The 15,970-nt window shown below is 35.8% G+C and overlaps 2 protein-coding genes across 4 annotated transcripts in view; one reads left to right on the top strand and one right to left on the bottom strand.

The window, feature by feature from the left end:
* The window catches only part of nek6 (NIMA-related kinase 6), a 9,051-nt gene extending 4,914 nt beyond the window's left edge, over positions 1-4,137 (top strand). For both annotated transcript variants that reach the window (XM_043234354.1, XM_043234353.1), the window contains exons 4-10: positions 188-250; positions 340-450; positions 1,223-1,331; positions 1,414-1,521; positions 1,658-1,752; positions 2,273-2,386; positions 3,420-4,137. In XM_043234354.1, coding sequence (XP_043090289.1) covers positions 188-250; positions 340-450; positions 1,223-1,331; positions 1,414-1,521; positions 1,658-1,752; positions 2,273-2,386; positions 3,420-3,530 — 711 coding nt within the window. In that variant the 3' untranslated portion in view covers positions 3,531-4,137. The remainder of the gene's footprint in view (positions 1-187; positions 251-339; positions 451-1,222; positions 1,332-1,413; positions 1,522-1,657; positions 1,753-2,272; positions 2,387-3,419) is intronic.
* A 604-nt stretch (positions 4,138-4,741) lies between these two features.
* On the bottom strand, positions 4,742-8,854 carry psmb7 (proteasome 20S subunit beta 7). Of its 2 annotated transcripts, XM_043234356.1 has the most exons (9): positions 8,703-8,854; positions 7,492-7,585; positions 7,309-7,406; positions 7,074-7,214; positions 6,680-6,795; positions 6,394-6,452; positions 5,599-5,750; positions 5,257-5,283; positions 4,742-4,971 (listed from the first exon to the last, which is right to left on the bottom strand). In XM_043234356.1, the coding sequence occupies exons 1-9, from the start codon at positions 8,762-8,764 to the stop codon at positions 4,860-4,862; spliced, it is 861 nt and encodes a 286-aa protein (XP_043090291.1). In that variant the 5' UTR covers positions 8,765-8,854; the 3' UTR covers positions 4,742-4,859. The 2 variants fall into 2 exon arrangements, with proteins under 2 accessions (XP_043090291.1, XP_043090292.1); XM_043234357.1 differs by lacking the exon at positions 5,257-5,283.
* Positions 8,855-15,970: the final 7,116 nt, after the last annotated feature.

Here is a 15,970-nt window from a genome sequence, read left to right as displayed (position 1 = left end):
CGTGCTGCGTACCAATCGTATTGTCGCAGCTTGTATATTAAATGCATGCAAAATAAATAACATATTTAAAACGCTTACAACGCAATGCACTTGACCTCATCTCGAGTAACCAAGAAGCAATTTTTATCATCCGTTGCTCAACATTAAGCAACCCACTGGGTGTTGTAATAATGTGTTGTTTTCTCAGATCTTTGAAATGATGGATGCTAAAGCCCGGCAGGACTGCATTAAAGAGATCGACTTGTTAAAGGTTAGCGGCGCGTGTTTTTAAAGTCGGAACAAGTGTCTTTTGTTTGTTTGTGAGAGTTGGAGGTTTATTTTTTTGTTCCGTGATTGCAGCAACTGAACCATTCAAACGTCATTAAGTATTTGGACTCGTTTATTGAAGGAAACGAGCTGAATATTGTTCTGGAGTTAGCAGGCGCCGGTGACCTTTCCCAGATGATTAAGGTCAGTGTCAGGAAACTAGTTAAACGGGCAAAAAATAATAATTAAATGTGCACGTGTCAGTGTTGTTTTAATACGTTTTTGTTCATATTTGTTTCGTAATATTTGGTAATGTTTCGATTATGATATGATTTCTGGATGTTCTGTTTTCATATTAATTTGAATTAAAGTTTTTGTAAATTTGTTGTGTAAATTTTTTGTTTTTAGTTTTTTTTTTTTATTAAATGTATATATAGTTTTTATTAAGTTTTTGTTTTTTAGTATAGTTTTTATTTATATTATGTCTTCTCAACTAGCTGAAATAAAATAATTTATATTCATTATATTTTGAATTTGACTTTTTATTTCCTTTTTTTAATGTTTTTTAAGCCGTTATTTTAACAATTTATTTATTGTGTGTTTTTGTCAGTTATATTAATTTTAGTATATGTAGTGCTTTTTCAGTTGTAATGTTTTACATTATTATAATTGCATATATATATATATATGTGTGTGTGTGTGTGTGTGTGTATATATATATATATATATATATATATATATATATATATATATATATTTACACACACAGTTTTTATTAAGTTGCTATTTTTAGCATTATTATTATTATTACTTTCTATTTTTATTTAGCCATTTTATCAGTTTTAATGTTGTTTTAATACCACAACTGGCTGAAATAAAATACGTTAGTTTTTATAGATTTCACTTCAAGCAAAGGAAGTGTTTGCGGTTCTGTTATTCATTTTAGTTAATAATAATAATCCTGGCATGTGTGTAGTATTTTAAGAAGAAGCGGAGGTTGATTCCTGAACGAACGATATGGAAGTATTTCGTGCAGCTTTGCAGCGCGCTGGAACACATGCACTCGCGCAGAGTCATGCATCGAGGTAAACCCACTTTCTAATACACATTGATAATTTTTTTGCATCGCTGTGTCCTCATTTATTTTGTCTGTGAATGTCTTACCAGATATAAAACCAGCCAACGTCTTCATCACAGCCACTGGAGAGGTCAAACTCGGTGACCTTGGACTAGGTCGATTCTTTAGCTCCAAAACCACTGCTGCACACTCTCTTGGTACCGACCCTTCACACAAACACTCCAATAAACACACACTTCATGGGGCGAAATAACAGAACCAGCCAGTCAATTCAAATACACATGTGCACAGGAATTGCATACCTGCTCCTTCACAAGTTTCTGTGTTTCCCAGTTGGAACTCCATATTACATGTCTCCCGAGAGGATTCATGAAAACGGCTACAACTTCAAATCAGACATCTGGTCCTTGGGCTGTTTACTGTATGAGGTACGCAAACACGTCACTTCCAAATGTTTACATTTATTTATTGCTGCTTATGCTCACCAAACCTGCATTTATTCGACCAAAAATACAGTAGAGAGCGAGAAACAGTATAACGGTTATATTTCAAAACCTAATTTATTCCTGTAATGCAAAGCTCATTTTTAAGCATCATTGCCAGGGTCACGTGATTTTCTGCTCAAGAAATTTCTGGTTATTTCTAATGCTGAAAATGTATATATTTAATATTATATATAATATTAAAATTATTATAATAATTTTGTGGAATTTTTTTCTCTAAAAATAGACATTTTTTTCTATTTGAAATAGAAATCCTATGTAACGTTATGATTTTTTTTTACCGATACAATTCAGGTCAACTTTGATTACCGTACCATTTGTCCTTTGATATGTATAAATTGTTTTTACAGTAGCAAACTTGCAATTAAAAGTACAGCCACAAGCACAGTGGAATAGTAATACTAAGTTTGAAAATGTACTAAGCACGTTTTTTTGTTTCTCTTAGATGGCAGCTCTGCACAGCCCCTTCTACAGCGACAAGATGAACCTGCTCTCATTGTGCCACAAGATCGAACAGTGTGATTATCCTCCTCTGCCTTCAGAGCACTACTCACAGAAGGTATAACACACACACACACACAGCATTACAGGCCTCTGTTATGAAGTTATGAGCTAACATCTGTGAGCACAATCATACACAGCGTCATAGAGCTATTAGAGCTTCAATGCGTCTAAATTACGCATTTGCGACAGTTAATACATTTAAGCATGCAATTAATTAAAAGATTTACTGGCATTTGCTTTACAATACTGTAGAAGTTCGTTTTTACTTTAGAGAAAAGGTAACTGTCACTTTTTAACTTTTTTTTTAAGTTTATTTTTCACAACTTTTATTATTAACTTGTCATTTTAAGTTCATAGCTCGCAATTCTCGGAATTTCTCAGAAGTCAGAATTTATATCAATTAATATATAGAAAAAAAAGGATAAAACATTAAGAAATAATGCTTTATAACAAAAATATAAAACAATAAATAAATATGCAAACACGTCCAGGAAAAAAAGACAAAAATATTAAATATACATGCCTGTTCAAAGGTTTTGAAGTCAGTAAAAGTTAATATTTTCGCACAAAGTCTCTTAGCTCTCCAAGGCTGCATTTGTTTGAGCAGAAATGTAAAAACAGTGATATTGTGAAATATTATAATTTGAAGCAAATGTCTACTATTTCAATATATTTAAAAATGTAATATATTCATTTAATGCGAAGATTACATTTCCAAGACTCCAGTCTTCAGTTTTCACATGATCCTTCAGAAATTGTTCTGATATGCTGATTTGGTGTTCAAGAGACTTTATCATCAGCGTTCAAAATCAAGATTAAAACAACAGAATTTATTTGAAATGGATATTTGCAGTGTCCTTGGTGGTATATATATATATATGTAGAGAGAGAGAGAGAAGAAGAGAGAAGAGAAGAGAGATATATATATATATTTATATCTTACTGACCTCAAACTTTGAAACACTCGACATATCTTCTTGCTGTCTAGGTAGTCAGCTCACTAGGTTTTAAAACACAGCCTGTCTCAGCAATCATGAGATACAGCATGTGAACCGTGATGTAAACTACACACCTTGCATGTGTTGCAGCTCAGAGATCTGGTCAGTATGTGCATCAACCCGGATCCTGACCAGCGGCCCGACATCAGCTTCGTCCTGCAGTTCGCCAAACAGATGCACCTGTGGACGTCCAGCACCTGATACACACACACACACACACACACACCTGCAGCAATGAGGAGAAGATCTCTGCTGCTCTCTCAGTCCAACTGATCAAGCTATAGAAAGATCTAGAAAGGAGTAAGGAGAGAATGCCAACAGTACTGTTTTAAGCTGAGCGCTTCTCTAGATATGTATTGAAAGGAATGCCGATATGTTCTGTTGTGCCTTCGAACGATGTATCTCAGTGCTGTATGCTGATTGGTTTAGAGAAAGTTGGTCAGGTCAGGTGACCAGAGCCTCATGTTGATGATGTCAAGGCAAGGTGGTTCCATTTTTACATACTATTAATGTAGGCTTATATTCATAACAGCATTTAAAGAGCCTTACAGTTTGTTACTTATCTCTCTTTATGTTTCTGATACACACACACACACACACACACACACACACACACACAAAATTGTTAGGTGTTTCGCAAAGAAACACTTGTGTTGGACGGTGGGTTCAGCAGTTTCGTTCTCCGGTCAATTATCTACCGTATCAAAGTATTCCTTATATCAAAAGAGATGTTATTTTTAATGAATTTTAAATCATTTTCTCATGTTAAAATGTGTAATTAACAATAAAATGTAACTGGAAATATTGACCTTTTGCGACAGCTTTGTTTCGAGGGTCATCTGAAGCATTTAAAACATTTTAATTAGCGTTGTATATTTGATTTTCTAAAAAGAAATGGGCCAAATTATTATGAATTGATAATTTGATCATCTACGGTTTTTATTTAGCGCCCCCTGGTGATAAGCAAACATAAGTATCATTTATCACAAAAGGTAATACACGTGTATTGCAACTTTTTATTTTTAATTGATTTTTTTTTTAAGGTGATTGTAATAAATTTTAGCTACATTAAAATCAATTTGAACTAAAATTGTATTTTAAAATAAATGCTGTCCTTTTGAATTTCAAAAAAATCCACTAAAAATTATAAGCAGCGCAACTGATTAATGTTTTTAGCAGCCAAAATTCAGGTTTGCATTACAGGAATAAATAGCATTTTTAAATATATTCAAACAGAAACCATTTTAAATTGTATTAAAATTTCACAATATTGTTACCGTATTTTTAAGCATAAGAGACCTACCTAAATATTTTTTTACCCAAAATTTGGTTTGCCCGCCATACTTGCATTAAAAACACAAAATATTAAGTTCTCAGAAATAAATGATAACGGATGCGCAAGAACGACAAAATTCAACTTACAACGTCTTTTATTGGAAATAATGAAAAATGACTAAACCACCACATAGGACTTGGGGTCAATGGTTATGGGGGAAGCAAACAGATCAAAATGTGGTGGGTAGTGTCATCTCAGGAGGTATCCATGGTCTGCACGCTTTCCTCCACCACCTCCAGGTTCAGAGGAGTCACGGCCTTCGTAAGAACCCCGGTAGTGCCATGCTTGTACCTGTAGCTTCCGGTCCTATGAGGAAAGCACACCGTCAACTCTAAAGAAAATTCAACTTCCGCGAAGAAACTAAAGCCTAATCGCACACGACTCAAGTCTAATCAAAACTGAAACACTCCAAACCAAACCAGACAGATGAAATACACTCTTGACAAAAACATGCGAGCAGAAGATTGTAAGAGAAAAGTCTTGTTAGTTTAAACAACTCGACTACTTCAAACTCACGCCCGGTTAGTCAAACACAAGCAGGTTACAGTTTTGTCTGGACGCGGTGCGCGTTCGAGCACGCAGGTTACTCACACAGGGTGTCCGTAAACCTCATTCTCCCTTAAAAGGGAACAGTGAAGCATGAGCCTTTCATCTGGTTAAATTCTCTGATATCACGCACACATGCGGTGGCCTGCTTTAATCACACCGACTGTTTGACTCGACTGCAATGAGCCGATTAAGTAATAATCGTAACATGTCTTTTCTCACTCGGTCGCAGACCTGGCATTTTTCTCATTTTAAGATTCGTTTTAAAAAGCACACGTGAATTAGATTCCACAGACTTCATCACCGCCGTCATGCAACAAGAGTGGCTGCAGAGTTCAGACAGGTGTGTGCGTGAGGCGGTGTTCCTCTGGCAGGACACACTCTCACCTGACTCCCTTCTTGTTGGCCACGTCATGAGGTCTCAGGTAGTCCACCTTCCCCTTGGTGATCACACACAGGTCGATGTTGCTGCCTGAGCCCAGGTCATTAAAGATACCGGCCGCTATCGCATCCCGCACCAGACTCTTGGCCTCTTCCTCCTGATGGACACAACCAGCATCATCATCATCATCATCATCATCATCATGTTAACTGCAGTGGACTAAACCGTACACGAGTGTGTGAACCAATTTAGATGAATACTGCATTTACAGCTCATATTTCACCTTCCAAACCCAAAATTACCATGGATTTTTGAGGTTTATTGAAATAAGCTCCCCTGGCTTTACACATTTTTAAAATAATAATAAATGAAAAATTAACAGTTTGTTCTGGAAATTCTCAGATATTGCAAATGTCTTTGTTTAAATCCTGAATACATACATACACTCAAAAGTTTAAGATTGCTTTTTAAAATGTATTAAATGAAGTCCCTTATGCACGACAAAGCTACAATTAAATTAAAAAAGGAGTAAATATTGCGAAATTATATTATAATTTATAATAACTTATTTTAAATATGATGCATTATAAATGTTGTGCTGCTTCGTATTTTTTTGAGAAATAGAAAGTTCAGAAGAGCACCTCAAAACTCAAAAACTAAATATTTTACAGCAATATAATGTCTTTACTGCCACTTTTTTCTATTTTATGCATCCTTGCTAAATAAAAGTAATAATTGAAGTTTTTTTAATGAGCTTAAACATCTGAACAGGGGAAAAAATGCACACAAGGGAGGGTTACCTCCATGTTGGGCCTGTAGCGATCCTCAAAGACTGCCATTGCTGCCAGAGATCCAGAACCTGACGAGACAAACGCATACTAATGTTACCAGTGAGAAAGAGCCGAACAAAAAAATCATTTCATATCTCAAACCCATTAAATGATGCGTGTTATCTTGCCACATGGAGCACAACTAACAAAGCCAGTCAAGTCAGAGACGTTTTGGCGCCAATCAGAAGTTTTCCAGAAACACAATGTCTCCCTCTTTTGGTGGAATGTGAAGATGATTCATAGCTACGTAATTTACCCATGGTGACGTAGGGCAGTTTGTCTGTTGATCCGTGTGGATAGATGCTGTATAAGTGCGGGCCGTTGCAGTCAACCCCTCCAAGAACTAACGCAGCGCCAATATATCCCTGATACCTGCATATTAAAACACACGGTGTAAACTCCCGATCAAAAGATTGGCATAAAGACCCTTCCTTTCTCATTTTTTACCTCACAAAACAGTGGTTTTGTACTGTAGTTTCCATAAAACAATATAAAGCAGCACACTGATAATAAAAACGTTTCTTAAGCAGCAAATCAGCAGTTTAGAATGATTTCTGAAGGAATTCGACAGCCTTAGAGAGCATAAGAGACCTTTTTATCTTTTAAAAACCTTTCGTTATTCGTCACGGAGCACTGCGACGACCGGTTACCTAAAGAGCATCTGTTTGAGCATGCGGTTGGCGGTGGCGACTCGTGGGAGCCGGCCGGTGGACAGAGCGTGGAGCTCCAGGTTGGAGGAGATGATCTGTGTGGTCATCTCGGTGTCCGCCGCGGTACCGGCTCCACAACAACTACAGAACGAGAGAAAGAGAGAGCAATGGCGATGGATTGCAAAGACTGTAAATGTAATTGTGAAACGGTCTGCAATTATGCGTTCATACTCACTAAATGTTGGGAGAGATGTAGTGAATTTTAGAGCAGTTTTTATCAGCGACGACCATCCCTTCAGTCGCACGAGTGTCTGCACCTAAAACAACCCCATCCTGAGAGACAGAAATTATTTTCATGAGGCGATAGTCCCATAGATATAGTTTACTTTTAGATATTACACTCCATTCTTCTTCTTACCTTGTAAACAACTCCACAAATGGTGGTGCCGGTTTTACGGGCAGCAGGAGAGCTGAAACCGAGCTTGTTGGTGTCCGCCTCCAGAAGAGCATTTCTAGAAAAACACAAACGTTTAATAATTTCTCCACCAACTTTATTTCATTTATTCGGCCCTTTCCATTCTTTTAATACTTTGGATAAGATTCTATATCAGCAACAAAAATCAATCAGAGGCATATGCGGGTATTGTGTGTTTGACACGTACTGAGAACACGTCAACAGATTGATCCGCACAGTTCTCCTGACAACTAGTGGACACTTTTAATACACCCTTACATGAGCACTCTTTCGTGGTTGAGACAAAAATTAATACTGGGCAACTACTGTGTCCAAAAGTGTTTTGTATAATAGGCGTGGGTGCACTGCATGCATTTATTATGTATATAAAAAGACACAGTATATATATTTAAAAAAAAAAAAAAATGTATAGAGTTTATAAAACATTTAATATATATAAACATACAATTTATCTGAATTATATACATGCATGTGTGTGTATTTAGATATACGTAATAAATACATTTTATGTAAACAAAAACATGTATTTTGGATTTAATTATTCAATACCCAACACTAACAAAAATATTTAGCAAATCAAATTAAACCAACCTAGTGAGCTTTTATTTTTAGACAGAAAGCAATCATTATGAAACAACAAATTAAAGCTTTATCTTTTTTGTCATGTTATCACGTACCTAACTCTTGATTTCTATCTTAGTTATTAATCAAACACAAAACGCAGAAGGAACCGATCAATTAAACGAACTTGTTTTTAACGTAAACATTAATAAACTCATGTAATTTGAGAGTTTAAACGTTGATTTAGCCCGAACATGTCACACGGGCTATAAGCGCGGGGTCGAAACCCACCAATAACAACAAAATGTCGACAATAATAAGTAAAAACACGTTAACCTTACAAAACATGTTTCAAAATTTTATACACAACGTATAACGTCATTTAACGTGTTTTTTTTTCATTAAACAAAACCGCTATTCAAATGGGTTTGTATAAATTCTCCTGAGTCATTCACACAGGCCGTGCCTCAAACGATCGCGAAATAGCCCTTTAAAATACACTCAAACTCTTTATTCTTTCACCGATTAAAAAGTATAAAAACTGCCCCACTTCACCGGCCACATCCCAGTTTATATAAACCCAGAAATCTCACCTCTTGCAGTTTTCGAAACTGAAACCACCGGGGTGATACTGGCACACAGAGACGGTCGCCATGATTCTGCGGTCTCGTTTCCGGGAAGCGCGAGACTAGCTTCCCTGTGTGTTACACGCTTGAGCTTCCGCGCGCCTCCTCGTTTCTATAGGATAAGCGTATCACTCGCGGTAGGAACCTATAGATCAGGAACATATATGATGTAACACATGTTTCTGCCTCAAGCTCTCGCCGTATCGTTCCGATTCGAATTCTGGAAACAGCTGAAATAAATCGATCAACGTTTCTGTACCCAAATCGCTATTATAACGTTATAAACAGAGGCAGGTAGACTTTCGTATATAGACTTGGCTTTAAATAGTCTTATATATATATATATATATATATATATATATATATATATATATATATATATATATATATATATATATGTATATGTGTGTGTGTGTGTGTGTGTGTGTGTGTGTGTGTGTGTGTGTAATCTTATAGATAGATAGATAGATAGATAGATAGATAGATAGATAGATAGATAGATAGATAGTTAACTAGATAGACGCTTTCAGAGACCTATGAAAAAGTTGCTTTAAACACAAAGGATGGTCACACAAAATGTTGATTTAATTTAGTTAATAGTAGTTAACTGATTAAAAAATCGATTTATGGCATTATTCTTGAAAGCATTCTCATTTTACAGCATTTTCATTGCCTAAGTGCCTTTTAAAAGTAGGCTACTTTAGCGGTTTCTTGAAACATCTTGATCTTATTACTGATTAAAACCTTTTTTCTTCTTCTTCTTGAATTATGTTTTCCATTTTACAAGCGTGATCGGTAGTGGAGAACATCTAACAAAAAATACCAACATCCACAGACGTTTTATATATATATATATATATATATATATATATATATATATATATATATATATATATATATATATATATATATATATATATATATATATATATATATATATATTTTTTTTTAAACTAAGTAAAAACATATGAAAAATACCCATAAGAGGAATGTCGAGTAAAACCGGTTTTAGGATAGTGTGAAGTTCTACTTCTGGCCTCTAGGAGGCAGTAAACACTCAGATCTTAATATGCCAATTGAAACAGGCAAGGAAGAGATAAACTTCCCCATACTGTACATTACCCTGATTATATTGGACATTTGAGGCTCAAGGCTTTAGCTAAACCCCCTTTAGCTGCATGTAGTTTTTATCATAAGCTATACGCAGTCAATTTTGTCATCTTACTCCTGAAAATCAATGCAGCTACTACTGGCTTTGTTAAAAACTGTTCAGATTTCGCAGGCCTACATTTCCCTACGTCGCACGACTTTATGTCTAAAGTAATTTCTCCAGCCATTAGATGAGGCTTCGCTAAATGTTTGGATTAACGCGCGCTGAAATACTTCCCTTTGAAAAATAACCGAACACAATAAAGAGAATTAAGCACAAAAGACTCCATCAATCTAAACGCGCTCTTCTCATCCACTCGAAACGAGACGAAACAAAGACTCAAATAGTCCAGCAGAGACCGCGCGTGTTTGTGTGCGCGCGCGCGATTCAAAAAAAAAAAAAAAAAAAAGATGACAGCTTTCCTTTCATTAGTTGCTTTTACCGCGCATTCTCCTTTTTATTCCAATTCCGACTGAAAGGATACTTTGAATCATAATCATGTTTTGCGTTTTTAGTGCTCTGAAAGAATGTGTGTGAATGCGTGCGTTTGTGTGTGTCAGATCTGGTCAGTAAGGACATACTTTCACACGGTTGTCATGGAGACAGTATTCAGTGGGAGGATTCAGAGCGCGCGCACACGCAGGTGTAAGGTGTGCTATCTCGCGCTGAGCTTCCTCCCTATTATACGGAGCCCTACTAAATGCTCTGTGCATTAATGGTCGAGTCATTCGACAAGACAGGGCATATTTTATGATATTAAACTCTTATGTTTTAATCTGAGAAAAACAGCATTTAGTCTTTTAAGAAAAAACCCGTATTGCAATCGTACGCAATTATTTTGCGCTCCCTATGATTCAGTTTGACGAATGTCTCTTAAAGAAACAGTTCACCTCACCAAAAAAAATCAACCATGAAAATTTGTTGAAAATGTACTTCCAAGATGTAGATGAGTTTGTTTTTTCATCAGAACAGGTTTGGAGAAATGTATAATTACATCGCTTGCTCACCAGTGGATCCTCTGCAGTGAATGGGTGCCGTCAGAATGAGGGTCCAAACAGCTGATCACAATAATTTACAAGTAATCCACACCACTCCATTCCATCAGTTAGCATCTTATGAAGGGAAAATCTATGCGATTATACGCGATTGTAAGAAATAAATACATCAATAAAGCATTTTAACCTTAACCCTTTTTTTATTTTTAACAAACATGCATCACAAGATGTTGATGTACTGGAGTGTTGTGGATTACTGGTGGATTATTGCAATGTTTTTATCAGCTGTTCGGACTCTCATTCTGACGGCACCCATTCACTGCAGAGGATCCTTTGGTGAGCAAGTGATATAATGGGAAATCCACTGAACAAATAAACTCAACTACGTCTTGGTTGACCTGCGGGTCAGCAAATTGTAAAGGTTTTTTTTTTTTTTTGCTGAGTTTATTGAAGCAAGTGAATCTAAATAAACAAATAAAAATTGTATTTATAATAAGAAAACAATCAAATCATATTGAGTACTTGTCAAGGGAACCGGAGTGATGCCAACTTGATTCCTATAAGGATGCATCACCACAGCTTCTCTTCACTGGCACAAACACTTGCCCCCTTGAGCACTGAGGCTTTTTAAAGTACACAAGAGCACACTTGCAATACATCAATTTCTGGCTAACTTTCTCTATTTCTTTCTCTTTTTCTACAGTAAATCAGTTTTAATGAGCAGTTCTGGGCAGATGTAAGAGTCAAATCACTAATTAAACAACAAAGGAAATTACTCTTCATGAGAAAACACTTGCATGTGAGCTTTTCGCGCGCGCGCGCGTGTGTGTGTGTGTGTCTGTATGGGAGATTTATAGAAAGGGATGATGGGTAAACAAAGTCTAACCTCTCTCTGACCCGTCCTCCTGGCATAACATGAAATACACATCAACCAAAAAAAAAAACACACACACTCAGCCGAATATTGTCTATATATATTTCTATTGCGGTATACCCACAAATGTGTGTTTTGCGATGAAATAAACTCATATTCTCTTTAATGCTTGTGTTATGCGCTTCGTAAATACACAATAGATTCCTCACACAACACACAAAAGAGGAAGACTTTTCTTCCTCACGGATGTGATAAGTGTCTCTCCCACAGGATGTGTGGGACAAACTACACACACACACACACACACACACACAGGTTTAATATACTATCTTCGAACAATGAAAGCTGTGTTAGGAACATTGTGCTCTCCTTCTGGCCTCGTCAGTTCAGGCAGAGAACAGATAAAGCTACTCTTACAGATTTAAAACACTCATTCAAAAAAACTAATATACATAAGCGCAAAAAACTTATATATAAAACGTATATATTCTATGTGTAACTAATAGCTGCTTTGCAAGGTTTAGTTATTAAACTGCATTTTGGTATTGCAAATAGACTGATGTTTTTCCCGTACGCCACGCAAGCTCAAGCGCTACACCTCAAAAAACACGTCTATTTAACCGTTCTTTTTATCCGCCATAAATTGATTGTTTGGAAAGAATTTTAAGAATCGCATTTTTCTCAGAAACCCATAACCACAAGACACGTAAAAGCTTTTTAAAAATCCCAAGTAGGCTACTTATCATGTTTTATGTCGTCGGATAAAACTGAAAAAAATCCCAAGCTTGTAGTAAGGCAAGTTTTAAAGTTTTAAAAGTCTTTCTAATTCCACGAGAATAGAGCAGTTCACACATTGTCTCAGTTATAACAATAACATATGAACAATGTCGGTATAATCACTTTCAGAACTATTTTTGTGTTATGGTGTGGATGCTAATAGCTATAAGATGTTCGTTTGACATAAATTCTAAATCGTAAACATCTTAGAGACATCTAATAGACGTCTATTTGACATAAAACGTTTATGGAGCACCATTTTAATCATCAGATAGCTACAGCTAGTTTAGCTGTCTTTAACCTCCTTAGATATATTCTACTCTAAACTGTTCCACCACGACAGTGGTTGACCTAAAACAGTCCTATATGGTAAAACATACTCACTAATTGCATTCTGGGACATTTTGGAATGAGCTAATGCATTAAATTGAGTTTATCCGAGCGGGATTTCTATACTTCAGACTTCATTCAGAAATAGTTAGCCTAGATTTGCATTTCAGACGTGAAATAGCTTAGAAGTGTTTTCGTTTTAAGCCAATGAAATGGAGTTTATGCTAGAATGTGTTTACTGGTGATCATGTAACATCACTGCGCAATCACAGAATAGGTAACAAAACACTGATTCATGAAGGACCCTAGAAAACATATATGGACATTAGTTTAGTCACATAAGCTCATTAGCGCTGGTTATCACGACAGTTCTTCATACACTGACTGAGCCTTCGTTTATGAAGAAATGTCACGATAACCAGAGCTAAATCTACAAGCCACAGCTTTCACTGACATCCTGGAGGTGTTTCTCAAACGTGTGTGCCTGTTTGAAAGAAACAAAGACCGGAGAAGCTGAAGGGAAGAGCTCAAATGATCCGGTATCAAACAGTTCGATCAGACGCAAACGGTTGTCGTGGTAACCCGTGCCAAGCAGGTGGCACGGAGCGGACAAGGTCATTAAGTTTTTGATGTAACTTAGGACAACCGCAGGTGGGCACTCTCTGATCAGATAGCTAAATACACACAAGGTTATTGCTGACACACACACACACACACACACACATCTGCCACATCAATCCTGGTGTATTTGAATGTACGGTCTTGTCTTTGTCTAACTTTGAGCAAAATCTGACAAGCACCTCAGGTGCTCAAAGCCGCTGTTTACTGACAATGAATGAAAAGAGGTGGTGGAAATTTATGCTAGAAATTATGTCGAATCTAAGTTGTGAATTAAAATGATAACGCAGCTATTTAACACACAAAATGAATCTTTAAAAACTAATTGGTAACAGTATAAAACGTGACCTTTAGCCAAAAATTAATTTAGAACCGATATTCGGGCATACAATTTTATAAGAGGAATAATATATATAAAAACAAATGTCAGTGAAAAAAAAAAATAATAATAATAATTGATAATTTATTTAATTATAATTTATTATTATATATATATATATATATATATATATATATATATATATATATATATATATATATATATATATATATATATATTAGCTAGCTGCCAAGGAAACATTTTCAATAAATGAAACTAAAATTAATACAAAACCACAAAAAAAAATCAACAAAAAAAAGCAAGACAAAAAAAAATAATGAAATGTAAATATAAAACTAATTCAGACCATTAACAAAAATTGCTATTAATTATAATCTTCATTGCTACTTTATCTTTGTGTCACATTCTGAAATGACTGTTCTGTGCTGGGGCATATGGATAAGCATTTCTGACATCACCTCCACCGTAGGTCACAGGATGTGACATCATCGGTTCTGACAGCAAAAAAGAACTATCTATTAAATAGGACAGAGAGGTGATATACAGGAAGATGTTAGCCGAGGTATCGAGCTGTTTATGTGTGTGTGTGTGTGTCCTTTCTGAGGGTGAAGGTTTTTGGGTTTTCAGGAAAGCTGCCGTGTGAAAAAGGTGGTATGAGGTCTTTCATGTCAAATGACCAATTAATGGAGCTGAAGAGGCCCTTAAGTGTGTCGTGTTTGCACACACCCTCCCTCAAACACACATCCACACTCAAACATCCACACACTGGCTGAAAAGACCCATTTTGCGGCTCTCTAACACATCAGCCACTCACACACCTGTTCCCACGTCCACTCTCTCACACAGACACACGCTGCCCTGGCACTAAACCAGAAGCTCTCACGTTAATTGTGTCCTGACTTTCACTCCGGCTCTCTCAGGTGCAGCACTGAACCCTCTCACACACTCACGCATACACAACCATGCACACACGCGCGCAGCTCTTTGAAGATCTGTGAAAAGAAAAATGATTTTTTTTTTTTTTTCCCATTTTAATTTTGCACTTTGAAAAGACCCAGCTGTGCTCTCCCGCTCTCCCCCTTTTCTTGATTTTCTTCCTCTCCTTTGCAAAGGCTCTGTGTCAGATTGTACTGCAGTATAAAGGGAAAAATGTAATATTGTATTGACTTGGATGCTTATTCACATATTTTTTTAATAAAATGTTTTACTTCATATTATTTACATTTAAATAAAATCTGTCAAGGCAACGAGAAAATGGTTTTGTTGTGTATTCCCGTTTTATTTATTTGTACATTCGCGTTTCAGTATTTTTGTGCTCCCGATCATTTTTATAAATGTATTTTTGGAAATAAGGTGCATTTGCTATTTTTTTATTTATTTTCTTTTAAACGAAGTGAGAAATTTATTTTGATATTTATTTTTGCATATTTAAATATTTCTGGAAAAGGAACGATTTGTTTATTTTTAATAATAAGTCACGAGGGTCAATTTTTTGTTAATTTTCAATTACTAATCAAACATTTACTGTATGAAATTTACAAAACATCTTCATGGAACATCATAAAAATAAGTCATTTTGACCCATACAATGTATATTTGGCTATTGCTACAAATATACCCCAGCGACTTAAGACATATGTCGTTTTATTTTTGTGCTCTCTATCTACTTTCATGCACTGCGTAAAATAATAATTTTTAAAATACAGTGCTTTCAACTGCTGCTTTTTCTTATCCTTTTTAATTAAACAGTGCAAAACATCAACTCTTATGGCAGTACAGTTACAAAAGAAAACAAAAAGATGAAAAAGAAAGAAATAGAAAATAACTATCTAATGAAAATGAACCGTGGTTTAATTAAAAGTAAAAGTAACCACGGTTTAACTCTATAGTAGCCTAACCCGCCAGAACAGGATGAAAAACAGAGATGCACTTTTGATCGCAGAATTTGGATAGTTTCCACGTACTTGTTAAGATCAGCTCTGAATATTTTTGATTTTTCTATAGCCTATTCTTCTTCTCCGTAGTCAAACGATCCAAAGAAAACATCAAAAAGCCACTTACAAAATGGGATTAGAAAAAAATCTAGTTTTTAAAGTCAGACATCGCCATTGTTATGATTTTCAAGTGCGTAGAACTGAGTAAGGATGCTAC

Source organism: Puntigrus tetrazona, unplaced genomic scaffold (genome assembly GCF_018831695.1).
Source record: "Puntigrus tetrazona isolate hp1 unplaced genomic scaffold, ASM1883169v1 S000001111, whole genome shotgun sequence".
Taxonomy (NCBI): domain Eukaryota; kingdom Metazoa; phylum Chordata; class Actinopteri; order Cypriniformes; family Cyprinidae; genus Puntigrus; species Puntigrus tetrazona.
Note: the sequence above shows the minus strand (reverse complement) of the source record. Positions and strands in the feature narration are given on the sequence as shown.